The sequence below is a fragment of the Lontra canadensis genome, unplaced genomic scaffold (genome assembly GCF_010015895.1).
Source record: "Lontra canadensis isolate GAN:19392208 unplaced genomic scaffold, GSC_riverotter_1.0 scaffold108, whole genome shotgun sequence".
NCBI lineage: Eukaryota > Metazoa > Chordata > Mammalia > Carnivora > Mustelidae > Lontra > Lontra canadensis.
Genome location: NW_022631102.1, coordinates 4,120,567 through 4,133,361, shown reverse-complemented (window position 1 = coordinate 4,133,361; position 12,795 = coordinate 4,120,567). Strand labels below are relative to the sequence as shown.

General features: G+C 53.6%; 1 protein-coding gene across 1 annotated transcript in view; it reads left to right on the top strand.

The window, feature by feature from the left end:
* The first annotated feature begins 4,389 nt into the window (after positions 1 to 4,389).
* YY1 (YY1 transcription factor) overlaps positions 4,390 to 12,795 on the top strand; it is a 28,383-nt gene continuing 19,977 nt past the window's right edge. Inside the window, exon 1 of the mRNA XM_032839689.1 lies at positions 4,390 to 5,087. Within this exon, the coding sequence (XP_032695580.1) occupies positions 4,421 to 5,087 (667 nt within the window). The 5' untranslated portion in view covers positions 4,390 to 4,420. The remainder of the gene's footprint in view (positions 5,088 to 12,795) is intronic.

Genomic DNA, 12,795 nt, shown 5'->3' with positions numbered 1-12,795 from the left:
CTTCATCCTCTCCATGAGTGTCCCTAAACCACACACTCTTAAAACTGAATTTGAGCTTTTTTTTTTTTTAAGATTTATTTATTCCACATCGAGAGAGGGAACATAAGCAGGAGGAATGGGAGAGGGAGAAGCAAGCCTCCCGCCGAGCCAGGAGCCCCATATGCGACTCAATCCCAGAACCCCGGAATCATGACCTGAGCTGAAGGCAGATGCTTAATCACTGAGCCACCCAGGCGTCCCCTGACTTTGAGCTTTTAATGGAGGTTTCGGGAAAGAAACGACTAGGAAATTAGAGAGGCAGGAGACTTCAAGGGTTATGGCTAACAGTCTGCATTTTGTCCTGCTTGTCCTGATCAGGTGGCCAAAGGGCACATTCCAGGCAGGGTATCTGCCACCACATCTCCCCAGCCATTACTGAGCTCGGACTTCCCCAGCTCAGAGAAAACAGCACGACTTTTAGGATTCTTCTGATATTCTAATTTTTTCCCCTGCAGTTGTTGACATTCATCTCTGTAGTAGCCTGGAAGCCTTGTGCAAAGTCAGAGCCTCTGAGACACTTGAAACGGTCAAGCACTATCACACAGCTCCCGTCATGGTGCTTTCAACTTCATTTTTTTTTTTTTTAAGATTTTATTTATTTATTTGACAGAGATCACAAGTAGGCAGAGAGGCAGGCAGAGAGAGAGAGAGACGCAGGCTCCCCACCGAGCAGAGAGCCCGATGCGGGACTCAATTCCAGGACCCCGAGATCATGACCTGAGCCGAAGGCAGCGGCTTAACCCACTGAGCCACCCAGGCGCCCTCAACTTCATTTTTTGATGAACCAAAAAAGCAAACCATCATTCCATGTACAAGGCACTCAGCTGTAGACAGACACAGCCATGGCCTTCGCCCTCACAGCTGGAAGGGTAAAAGCATTCAAACGCTGGTGTAAGAAATGCCAGCTTAATTAAATTATGCTGTTTGTCTAAACGCTTGTGGCCAAAACAAAAAGGGGCCACACTCATTGGCTCAATCCATCCTGCCCAAACCCGAGAGTAAAAGCAGTAAAATTATCCCTACCATTAGAGTCCCATGGCTCTGAAGTGGCAACTTTTTTTTTTTAAGGTTTTATTTGTTTGACAGAGAAAAATGACGAGTAGGCAGGCAGAGAGAGAGGGAAGCAGGCTCCCCGCCGAGCGGACAGCCTGATGTGGGGCTCCATCCCAGGACCCTGAGATCATGACCTGAGCTGAAGGCAGAGGCTTAACCCACTGAGCCACCCGGGTCCTTTTAACCTGTCTTTTTAATTGATTTTCCCCTTCAGGAGCAAGTGCAAGCAGGCTAGAGCAATGTAGCACACCATCTTTGCACATCCAGTCATTCAATCCTTCACAGCTCAAGAGCTGAAGGCAAGAACACCTTCCACCACAGAAAGCTCTAGGCCTATGCTAACAGGTCACCTGCTCTGTGGCAAGTTTTGCTGCTGTAGCTGTTGTTTTAGAGGGGGGGGGGTGAGTAGGGGAGGTGGAGGGAGGGGAGACGGAGAGAGAAAGAATCTCAAGCAGGTGAGCCCAGCAAAGAGCCCGACTCGGGGCTCAATCTCACGACCCTGAGATCACCACTTGGGCCTGAAATCAAGAGTGAGACACATAACTGACTGAGCCACCCAAGCACCCCTGCTCTGGGGCAAGTTTTTGTTCTTTTAAAAAATATTTTATTTATTTGACAGAGATCACAAGTAGGCAGAAAAGCAGGCAGTGGGGCGGTGGGTAGGGGAACAGACTCTCCACTGAGCAGAGAGCCAGATGCAGGGCTCGATCCCAGAACCCTGGGATCATAACCTGAGCCAAAGGCAGAGGCTTTAACCCAATGAGCCAGCCAGGAGCCCCGGAGGGAAGTTTTAAAAGCTATTTGTGGAGGGGTGCCTGACTCTCTGTTTTGGCTCAAGTTGTGATCTCAGGGTTGGGGGATGGAGCGTGGAGCCTGCTTGAGAGTCTCTCTCTCAGCCTCTGCCCCTCCCCACCCCACACTTGCTCCTTCTCTCTATAATAAATCTTTAAAAGCTATTCATGGAGCAGGTGCGGGGACAGCACTTTGGGACATCTTAACACTGTGTCACACCGGACACCCTTCCCAAGTTTTAAACCCTTTCCAGCTTTCTCCACATGTCGGTGAACATCTACAGGTTTACCGCTTAGAAGCAGGGCCTCCCCCACCATTTGTCTTGCATCCATGTGGATGTATCAAGTACTTATAAAGACATTTTCCCGTCAATTACGGGAGGGTGGGGAAAATGAAATTAAGCCACATAAAAAATTCTCCCACAATTGGTTTTCACTTGTGAAATATTTATGCACAATTTATAAGCTATGAAGCTAGAAATGACTTATTTCAACAGATGACTTTGCCAAACTGTGTGGGTGCAGCATTCCAAGGGGAATTACTCAGGTTTTGAAACTCAGATTTAAAAAAAAAAACAAAAAACAAATTTTTCACTCCTTACACTAAAATTCTCAAAAGTCTTTAAACGGCAATTAGAAATAAAAACCAAATTGATCAAGTCATTCTTTAGCCAGAACACCTCGCCTTGTCTCTACCGTTATCGAGGACCCCTGCCTGTTTCAGCAAGTGCGACCTAAGGTTAGCGATCACAGCGCAGAATCACGGTGGGCTTCAACGGCTGGACCCTGGTCCGAGCTCCGGGAACTCGCACGGCGTTGATCTGGCCACAGGAGTACAACAGAGAGAACGCCTTCCCGGAATTTCAGTTTTCCGAGATTTTCTCAAAAACCAGGGAGTCTTTATTTTTACTGCTTTAAACCAACTGTCGGGTGAACCAAAAGGCGGAGGGAGGGCAGTCCCGTCGCGGCGACACAGCCAGCTAGTCGGACGGCGAAGGCTTCACTCGTTAGCTCGCGCCCGCAAACGCCCAGGCTCTGCGGCAGCGCCGTGCGACGGGAACGCGGCGGGTGAACCGCGGGGCTCTCGAGGACGAGACCAATGCAGAGCCTGGTGGGCACAAGGAGGAGTGTCCACGAAAGTGAGAAATAGGTGAAGACGGTGGTCAAGGGAGACACTGATTGGCTGGAGCGCGAAGAAAGGGAAGCTCCGAAGGAAATTCTAGAAAGCCACAGGAGCCGAGCCGCGCGACGAGTGGCGGGAGCCCGCCGGCTCCGAGCTCCCCGGGCAGCGGGCACCCAACGGCCCGGTCTCGGGTTTCCGCGGGTCACAAAAGGATAACGGACATCCTCCCAACGGTGGACCCGGGGGCTGTGCGCGCCGCTTCCGCCCGGCCGCCCCGCCTCGGCCGCCCCGCGCGGCCCACCTGCGCTCTGCCCCCGGCCCGCCGCGGCGCGGGCCGTGCGCTCGCGGCGCGATGCGGACCCGCGGCCATGCTCCTCGGCGGCCCACCCGCCTTTGTTCGCCGGGCCCTCCGCACTCACCGCCGCCATCGTCCGCCCGCAGCCCGGCGCCACGAGCAAACGCCGCCCGACGCGAAAAAGGAGGCACAGGCGTTTCTCGTCAAAGCAGACTTTATTGGGCGCCGGGGCCGCCGCGAGCGCGCCGCCCGCTTCCCCGCGCCGCCCCCGGGCCGCTCGCCGGCCGGGACCCCGCGCGCGGCCCGCCCGCCCTCCCCCTACAGATCCCCTCCCCGCGGCGCCGGGGGCCGCGCACCGCTCACCGGCTCCCGAGGCGGCGGTTGCAGCGGCGACACCCCGCTCCCGAGTGCGGCCCGGACCCGGGGCGGCGGATTTCGCTGCTGTGGCACCGCGGAGGGAGGGAGGGAGCCGCGCGACTTGCGGCGGCGGCGGCGGCGGCGCGCTGACGTCACACGTTGCGGCCAGGCGGCGCGCGCGGGGGCCGCCCCGTCGACCCCAATCCGGGAGGAGCCCGGGTGAGTGGGCGGGGCTGCGGTGGCGAACGGGCAGATCGATTGGCAGAGGGGGAGGAGCGAGAGGGCCAGCGGGCGAGTGGGAGCGAGGCGGGGCGGGCCGAGGCCAGCGCGGAAGTCTCGCGAGGCCAAGCCTGAGCGGAGTGTGGCGGCGGCGGCGGCGGCGAGATCTGGGCTCGGGGTGAGGAGTTGGTATTTGTGTGGAAGGAGGCGGAGGCGCAGGAGGAAGGGGGAAGCGGAGCGCCGGCCCGGAGGGCGGGAGGAGGCGCGGCCAGAGCGGGCGGCCGAGGCGCGGCGAGGCGGGGCGCCGGGGCGAGCAGCGGCCGAGCGAGCGCGGGGCGCACCGAGGCGAGGAGGCGGGGAAGCCCGCCGCCGCCGCCGCCGCGCCCGCCCCTTCCCCCCGCCGCCCGCCCCCTCTCCCCCCGCCCGCCCGCCCGCCGCCTTCCTCCCTCTGCCTTCCTTCCCCACGGCCGGCCGCCTCCTCGCCCGCCCGCCCGTAGCCCCGGAGCCGAGGCCGCCGCGGCCGTGGCGGCGGAGCCCTCAGCCATGGCCTCGGGCGACACCCTCTACATCGCCACGGACGGCTCGGAGATGCCGGCCGAGATCGTGGAGCTGCACGAGATCGAGGTGGAGACCATCCCTGTGGAGACCATCGAGACCACGGTGGTGGGCGAGGAGGAGGAGGACGACGACGACGACGAGGACGGCGGCGGCGGCGACCACGGCGGCGGGGGCGGCCACGGGCACGCGGGCCACCACCACCACCACCACCACCACCACCCGCCCATGATCGCGCTGCAGCCGCTCGTCACCGACGACCCGACCCAGGTGCACCACCACCAGGAGGTGATCCTGGTGCAGACGCGCGAGGAGGTGGTGGGCGGCGACGACTCGGACGGGCTGCGCGCCGAGGACGGCTTCGAGGACCAGATCCTCATCCCGGTGCCCGCGCCGGCCGGCGGCGACGACGACTACATCGAGCAGACGCTGGTCACCGTGGCGGCGGCCGGCAAGAGCGGCGGCGGCGGCTCGTCGTCGTCGGGCGGCGGCCGCGTCAAGAAGGGCGGCGGCAAGAAGAGCGGCAAGAAGGGCTACCTCGGCGGCGGGGCCGGGGCGGCGGGCGGCGCGGACGCGGGCAACAAGAAGTGGGAGCAGAAGCAGGTGCAGATCAAGACCCTGGAGGGCGAGTTCTCGGTCACCATGTGGTCCTCAGGTGAGCGCCGGCGCGCGCCGGCCCCCGGGATGTTTTTGTTTTGAAGGGAAGCCATGTTTTATGTGTGTGATGGGCGCCGCCATCTTCTTCGCAGGGCAAGTATGGCGGCCCCAAAAGATGGCGGGCCGCGGCGGGGGCGGCGGGCGGCGGGCCGGCGGGCCGAAGATGGCGGCGGGAGGCGCGGCGCCGCCCGCTAGGCCGCAATGGCGTAGTTTCCCCGGGCGGGGCGGCCGCGCGGCGCGGGGCGGGGCCGGGCGGCGCGGCGGGGCGGGGCGCGCTCGGGCCAACGGACGGCCGCCGGCCCGTTGTCCGCCGCCCCCGCCCGGCCGGCTCCACGCGAGGCCCGGGGGCGCGCGGGCAGCGGGGCTGCGCGGACCTCACGCCCGGCGGAGCAGCCCGCCGCCGCCTTCCCCAAGCCCCCCGCCGTCCTCGGAGTGGGGGGCACCCGGGCCCCGCTCCGCCCCCTTCCCCGGACTCTCAGCTGCTCTCGAGAGGCGCCTTCCGCTCCCACGCCCGGCGCGCAGGCCGGACCCTGCCAGCGGCCGCGCTCCCCGCGTTCGCCGGGTGGGGCGGGACTTGGGCGGCACGTAGGGCTCGCGTGTGCTGGCTCCGCGCCGGCAGGGCCTGTCACCGCGCTGCCGGCGAGGTCCTGGCCTCGAGCCCCCCTCCCCGCCCGCGGCACGGTGCGGAGCGGGTCCGCGAGGTTTTGTAGGTTGTTGTGGACCCTTTACGTTTGGGGGAGTGTCTTTAAGTGTGTGTCTGTGGAGACGGGTCGGTGAGCTGCCCAGCTGGGGACGTTTGTCCCCGAATTAATGCAGCCGAGTACTTTAAGTGTCCGCTCGCTTTTCGTGCATGTAGGCGGTCCGCTTCCTTTGCCGGGACGAGAAAGATTCTGGAAGGCCGGAGAAAATAGGGCAGAGGGGACTTGTCTGCGTGTTGAAGTCCGCTCTTTGCTTCCTGGCCTAGGACGCTGCGAGTCCGCGTCCTGGTACTTGATGCACATGTCACCTGGTTCCGCTGCCGGGGCCGTGGAGGGACGTGCGAGTGATCCTGCCGGCGCCGGTGATCTAGCGCTTGCGGGGCTTACACTAGTTCTAAGTTGTAGGAAACCCCCCCCCGCCCGCCCCCACCGTAGGGCTGTGGCATCAGTTGTCCGGATGGAGCCTCACACTGCGATGACCCTTGAGTATGAATGGATGGCTGACTGCGAGGAGAAGGCTGGGCCGGCTCGGCTGCTGAAGGAAGCCCACGGGGAGCTGCCGTAGTTGCACGGCTCCGGGACTCGGGCCGGCGGGGCAGAGGGCTGCTGCTCTGCGTTTCCGAGTGCTCGTGGAAGTCGGAGCAGTTTGGGTTCAGTGAAGGTGCGTGTTTAGACGAAACCTGCCCGCTTATTTCGTGGTTATCGGAATACCTTCCGGAGAGTTGGTAGCGTGCACACCCGTGGTGTTGGAACCGAAAGTCTTCTCTTTCCATTAATATGCAGAGTAAGAGTTGGGTCAATCGGCTGTTGCTGAGTTTTGCTGAATTCAGGGTCCCATCTGAAATTAGATTTTTTTTAAAGATTTTATCGGTTTATTTGACAGATCACAAGTAGGCAGAGAGAGGGGGGGGGCAGGCTCCCCGCCAAGCAGAAGTCCCGCTGTGGGACTCCATCCTAGGACCGCGAGATCATGACCCGAGCTGAAGGCAGAGGCTTAACCTACTGAGCCACCCAGGTGCCCCTGAAATGAGATATTGATAGAAAGATACCTTAACTATAAAACTAAATTTGCTTTATCTCATAGTGACGACATGTTGGTTTTATAGAAATTTAGAAAACTAGGGTGTTTTAAATTTTTTGTATTCGATCTTATCAAATTGCTCGCCTGCTTCATATCCAGAAAACCTGGTAACGGAGGGTTCACGGGGTGGGGTGATGGGTATGGAGTCAGCCAGGAGAGGGGAAAGTCTGAGGGGCCTGACTAATGGGAGTTAATTTACAATTAAGTCAGCATTTCAAAATCATTATTTCCCCTGTGCAAGTGGCTTCTTACAGAGTTGCACAGTTTGGGGTTATTTTAATGCCCATTTCTTTGCAGAGTTAGTTGCCTGGCGTATTACAGAGTACTCGGTGTCTAAAGGTAGTTATAAATATTTGGTGGCAATAACATAGTAAGGCCTGATTCCTCAGACATGTTTTCTGGTGAACTAGTCCTCTTCCTTGTCCTTGTGGCTTGGAATTATTTCAAAGAGAAGCCTAATAGTTAGTTGGTGATTAACTATGCACGCCCCAAGTTCAAGTTCTGAATATAGTGGAATCTTAGGAACTGAAATGAGGAGGTAATTGATAATAGGTGAAGAAATCAAAGCAGCTTAATTGTTAAGCTGAATTTCTTGGTGTGTGTGTGGACTGCAATAGCGGGTATGCTCAGTGCTTTCACGGACTCCGTTTCATCCGATCCCAGGCCAGAAGGCTTTGAACGCCGCTGTGGTTTCACAGCACAGTCCTTTGGATGGGAATGAGCTGTGAGGTGACCATTTTGCCCAAGTCTAAGCTCAGTTCCCTGAAGTCCTTATTTAAAAAATTGTACGCAGGTATTCTCAGGACTCTAGTTATTGTTAGTTTCTAGGCTAAAAAAACTTAGTGGGAGCCAGCACGTTCGTGGAAACCAAATCTTTGGATTTTATGGGTTTCTTTTGCTTGTGTGCTGTCTTGCTCTAATTGCCCACAGAGTCACAGCGGTCTGTGTGACTGGCATCTCTTTAATGGAATAACGGGAAAGGACTCTAGTGGATCTGCTTTTTTCTTTCCTCTTTTTTAACTGATGTAATTCACGTGGGCGCAGGTCAGTGGCTTGTGCTGTATTCACTAGGTTGTGTGGCTGTCACCGCCAGCTAATTCCACAGTATTTTCAACATCTCAGAAACCCCATACCCATGAGCAGGCACTCCCCATTTCCCCTCGCCCTCCAGCCCCTGGCCACCACTAATCTACTTTGTGTTTCTCTGGCTTTGCCCATTCTAGACATTTAAATGGAGTCATAACCATCTGTGGGCTTGTGTCTGTGGCTTAGCCGGTGTGCAAGTTTCAGCCACATTGTCGAGTGTACTGCATTCCTTTTTAAGGCTGAGTAAGGTTCCCTAGTGTAGGTACTAGAGCAGGACCTGCTTGTTTTTGCGTAGAAGATGAAGGCTCAGTGAGGCTGAGCGTGTTTTGGTGTTTGATCACACCTCAGCTGTGTCTTAAACATGCTTAATCCACTGTTTTAAGGCCCTTGATTATTTTGGGGTCTTTTCTTGGCACATAATGAAGGAACATTTCCATGTTGCCTGATGTAGGGCACAGTCTCCTGTATGTTTTTCCCTAGATTGTCATCATATGGGACTGATACTATTCTAAAGAGCTTACTATAAACTAAACCGCTTAATCATGGACAAATAGGGATGCTCATGATAAAAGCTGAGTATTTAAAACATTTAGGGCTTTTTATTTTTTTTTTTAATTTATTTTTTTTAGAGAGGGAGAGTACCTCTACCTGTGGGAGAGGGCAGGGAGAGAGAGAGAGACTCCCCGCTGAGCACGAAGGGCTTGATCTTGGGCTTGATCTGGGGCTCGATCTCAAAACCCAGAGATCATGACCTGAGCTGAAATCAAGAGTCAAATGCTTAATTGACTCAGCCACCCAGGTGCCCGTAAAACATTTAGTTTGGAGAGAAACCTAAGAAGGCTGTAAAATCTGAGGCTTCACGTGTTTATTTATTTATGATTTTATTTATTTATTTGACAGAGATCACAAGTAGGCAGAGAGGGGGGGGGGGAAGCAGGCCCCCCGCTGAGCAGAGAGCCTGATGCGGGCTCGATCCCAGGACCCTGAGATCATGACCTGAGCCGAAAGCAGAGGCTTAACCCACTGAGCCACCCAGGCGCCCCGAGTTTGCAGTTATTTGGAAATCGTGACCTTCACTCAAGGCTGTTGGTATTTTACTTATCTTTTGTTAGACCAAATACAGAAGTGCTTCATGCTGTATTGAGCAAAACCTCTAAGACCAGAAAAGACCATCGATATTAAAATCAGTAAAGTGAAAGAAAGTTGAAAAGTATTTAACTGTTTGTCAGTTCTTTATATTCAGAAAACTCAAATTTGCTAAAAGTTACTAGTCCTGATCATTGGTCACTCCTGTGCGGTTTTCCACCTCTTCCTCCTTTACCTGTTTATCCTTAGCTAGAGCTGCCGTGCACATAAGTTCCCACGGAGCCAAGCTGCAGAAACCCCCCCGCCCTTCCGCCCCGCCAAGTGATCTTGTCCAGCCTGTGACCTACATAGGGCAGTTTAAGTCCGAGATCCTGATTCCTGACCCTGTAGTTTTGGAAGCCGGCTCGCTGACGCAGACTCCGTGCTTCGGGACTCCAGGTGCTTCGCCTGTCATCTTCCCTCCCACCCGCAGCGGCTGACCCCCCCCCCCACACACACACACACCTCGTGGGAAAGGAAAATCCCTATCAGGAAGAGGTCAGGACTCCTGACCCTTACCTACTGGCTAGCATTTTAGTCTTTGGAAGAGAATAAATAAAATAATAAACTCAAAAACGTATGCTAGACTCCTGGGTGTTTATTCTCCAAAAGCTTCCTGGTTTTTTGTTGTTGCAGTCTGTTTAGTAAGGTGGGCTTAAGGCTGAGAAGTTTAGGGTCCTGTAACAGGTTATTAGCAAAAACAATGACTAGAAGGAACATTTCTTAGGATTTTCATTCCTTTGTTAACTCCTGATCCGCTCTTCTCAGGGCACCATTTTATGAACTCTGCTCTTCCCATAGGAGTATAAGGAAGCGAAAACTTGTTATAATTTTTCAATCTGAGTATTTACCAGTGGGTTGTATTCTCTAGTATTGTTGGGTAAACATTCAAACCTTGTATTTGTAAAATTTGGCATCTGAAACGCTGCTGGGAGGTTGACAGTAACATTAATTTCGTTACTGTTAGCAGAATATCGGGAAGGCATGTGGAGGTTTTGGAAGTTAATTGACCATATGCATTTGTACCTTTCTTCGTGGGGAGGACTTCATTACAGTCCATGAGAGGACCATTCCCATTCCCAAGTGCCGCGTTTTAATGGGTCCCATTCTGTTTAATTTGTGATTAATTGTCAATAACAACAGACTCAGTGGTTTCTGGTAATCACGTTAGTAATAGCATCAGATTTCCACTTTCGACGGCGCTGACCAAAGTATCTTGCCTTGGAGTATCTTAACTTCTGACCTCCGTGCCCTCGTAAAATGACTTCCTTTAGAAAAAGAACTTCTTCCGGAACTCCTACATGACCATAGGAACCAGTGTACTCACTTTCTTAAAGCAGAACTCTTAAATTTTAACGTGACCTGCTGAATGAGGTTTTAGGAGCTCTTGAGTAAAATTCTTTTTTTTTTTTTCCCCTTGAGTAAAATTCTTGATAATCATTCGATGCCTTTGAGGTTACACCATGCTCTTAAGATTAACATGAAGACAATGTAAGTGGTTGTGAAGGACTTTCCTTTCTTGTATCAATGATCTCCCTTAGATAGAAGAAGCGTGGAGCAGGGAAGGAGGCTGCCGTAGCTCTTCTGTTGGAGCCCAGACCCTGTCTCTTCTAGGAGAGCCACAGACTTGAACAGAATCTCTAGTGTTTCACAGGGCATTACGTCTGAAAACACCCTGAAGTGTCTTTCTCTTTTTGCAGTTCTCTGCTTCGTCCTCTTTCCTTCCTTTCCTTTTGTCTTCTTGCTCCTAAGCACCCAGAAACTTTGAGGGAGAGAAGCTGCTGCTGCTCCTCCAGATTGACAGTTGGCTTTTCATTTCTGACTTTGCCAGCAGCTCACTTACAGTTTGTGCTAATACATAGGATTCCTGTATTAAATAGATGCTACAGATTCTTTTTTTTTTCCCTTAAGATTTCTTTATTTTAGAGTGCATGAGTGGGGCAGAAGGAGAGAGAATCTGAAGCCGACTCTGTGCTGAGTGTAGAGCCCCACGTGGGGCGAGATCTCATGACCCTAGATCATGACCTGAGCGGAAACTAGGAGTCCTACAGTTAACAGACTGAGCCACCCAGGTGCCCCAATTTTTATAGATTCTTAACAAAGACTACATACAGACTTCTGGATTTCATGTCTGGGGAATCTAGGCGTACACTCTCTCTACCTTCCTGAATTTTCTAAGACTTCATCAGATGGCTTCACTCCTCTGCTTGAAAACCCCTTTAACAGCGTAGTTATAGTTAATGTCACCGAACTGTAGATTTTAAAAGGGTAAATACCGTGTTTTGTGTCTTCACCCACACACAGCCTGCAGATGTCGCATCACATTCAGTTGAAGTCCAGATGCCTTACCATGAGCAACACAGGATTTGGCCCCTGCTTTCCTTCCCTCTTTCCTCCTTCCTCCCTCCCCTCCCTTTGTGCTCCAGCCTGACGAGCCCTCTTTCCATCCTTGGGCTTGTTTCTCTGCTCTGACCTCTGCCTTCAGTGCAGTGACCCCAGATGTCCCATTCTTGTGCTGCTGTGTTCACATCTCCACTCTCGGGAGGCCTTCCCTGGTCCTCCACTCTCACTCTCACTCCTAATAAAACTCCTGTTTTATTCTCTTTGTAGCAGGGTCTGAAGCTATCTTGCTTTTTTCCCCTTTTAACCTGCTTCTTTCTGCTTCCTCTAGGGAGTAAGTTTTGGGCTTGTGACCCTCAGCCTTAGGATGGCACTAGGCATTTAGAAGATTCTCGGTCCGTAACTGGGTGAGTGAACAGCATGTGGAAATGACGCAGTAAGGCAGCATCGCAGCCTAGTGACCCAAGTACCACCCTCCTCCCGGACCGCATAGGTGGAAAAGAAGTGTAAAGGGCGAGGAGAGGGTGTGCAGGAGTGTTCCCTTTTTAGGAAAGGCATGGACTACACAGGCGATCCTAGTTTCAAGTCTTAGATCTGCCACTTAACTGCGTTTCTTCAGGTACATGACTTGGCACTTCTGAGGCTTGTTTCTTAAGCCAAACACATGAAGTTAGTGTCTTTGAGGTTTGTCTGCGTTCAGGAATAGGACAGTTACTAGCATGACACAGGTACTCAGTAAATGATAGTATCTTGTCCTAAGGTCTCTGTTAGTGGGGAAACATGGAGACAGCCTATGACTGATCGCTGCCTGTTGCTTAGCAATGAATCTCAAATAGTTAGCACACCCCCCCCCCATGGTTTCCCCAGTGAAGGTTTGGGTGAGGGCAGTGGTGAGCTGGTGATGTTGTTTTTGCCGTGAGTCTCCCAGAAAGGTCAGATCGAAGCTGATGGCCTACGGTGAAAGGTGCGGGGGAACAAAATCTAGCCAACCCATGTGTAAGTAAGTACTTAGTAAATAAATACAGGAGTTGGTGAAAATAGAAAATCAGGATCACAGAAAAAAAGGAAGTGTGAGGGTCAACCCTCATGAGTTTCCTGGCAGTTGAGATAAAAAAGGAAAGCATACTACTGATAACGGATTCTAGCTACAATGAGAAAAGCTTGTAGGGAAATCAAGCTTTTCTGAGGACTGAATTCTTAGGTAAGCTGCTTCTATATGAAGAGGACCACCGGGTCACAGTGCGGATTCCAGCCGGTGTGGTGTCCAGAATTTCACATGGTGTCTTAGAAGAGCCAAAGACTGAAAATGTAACCTAATAGAAGGTGACTCGGGATTTTCCATGTCCTTTACATGCTTCTTCTCCTCCAGCAAAAGT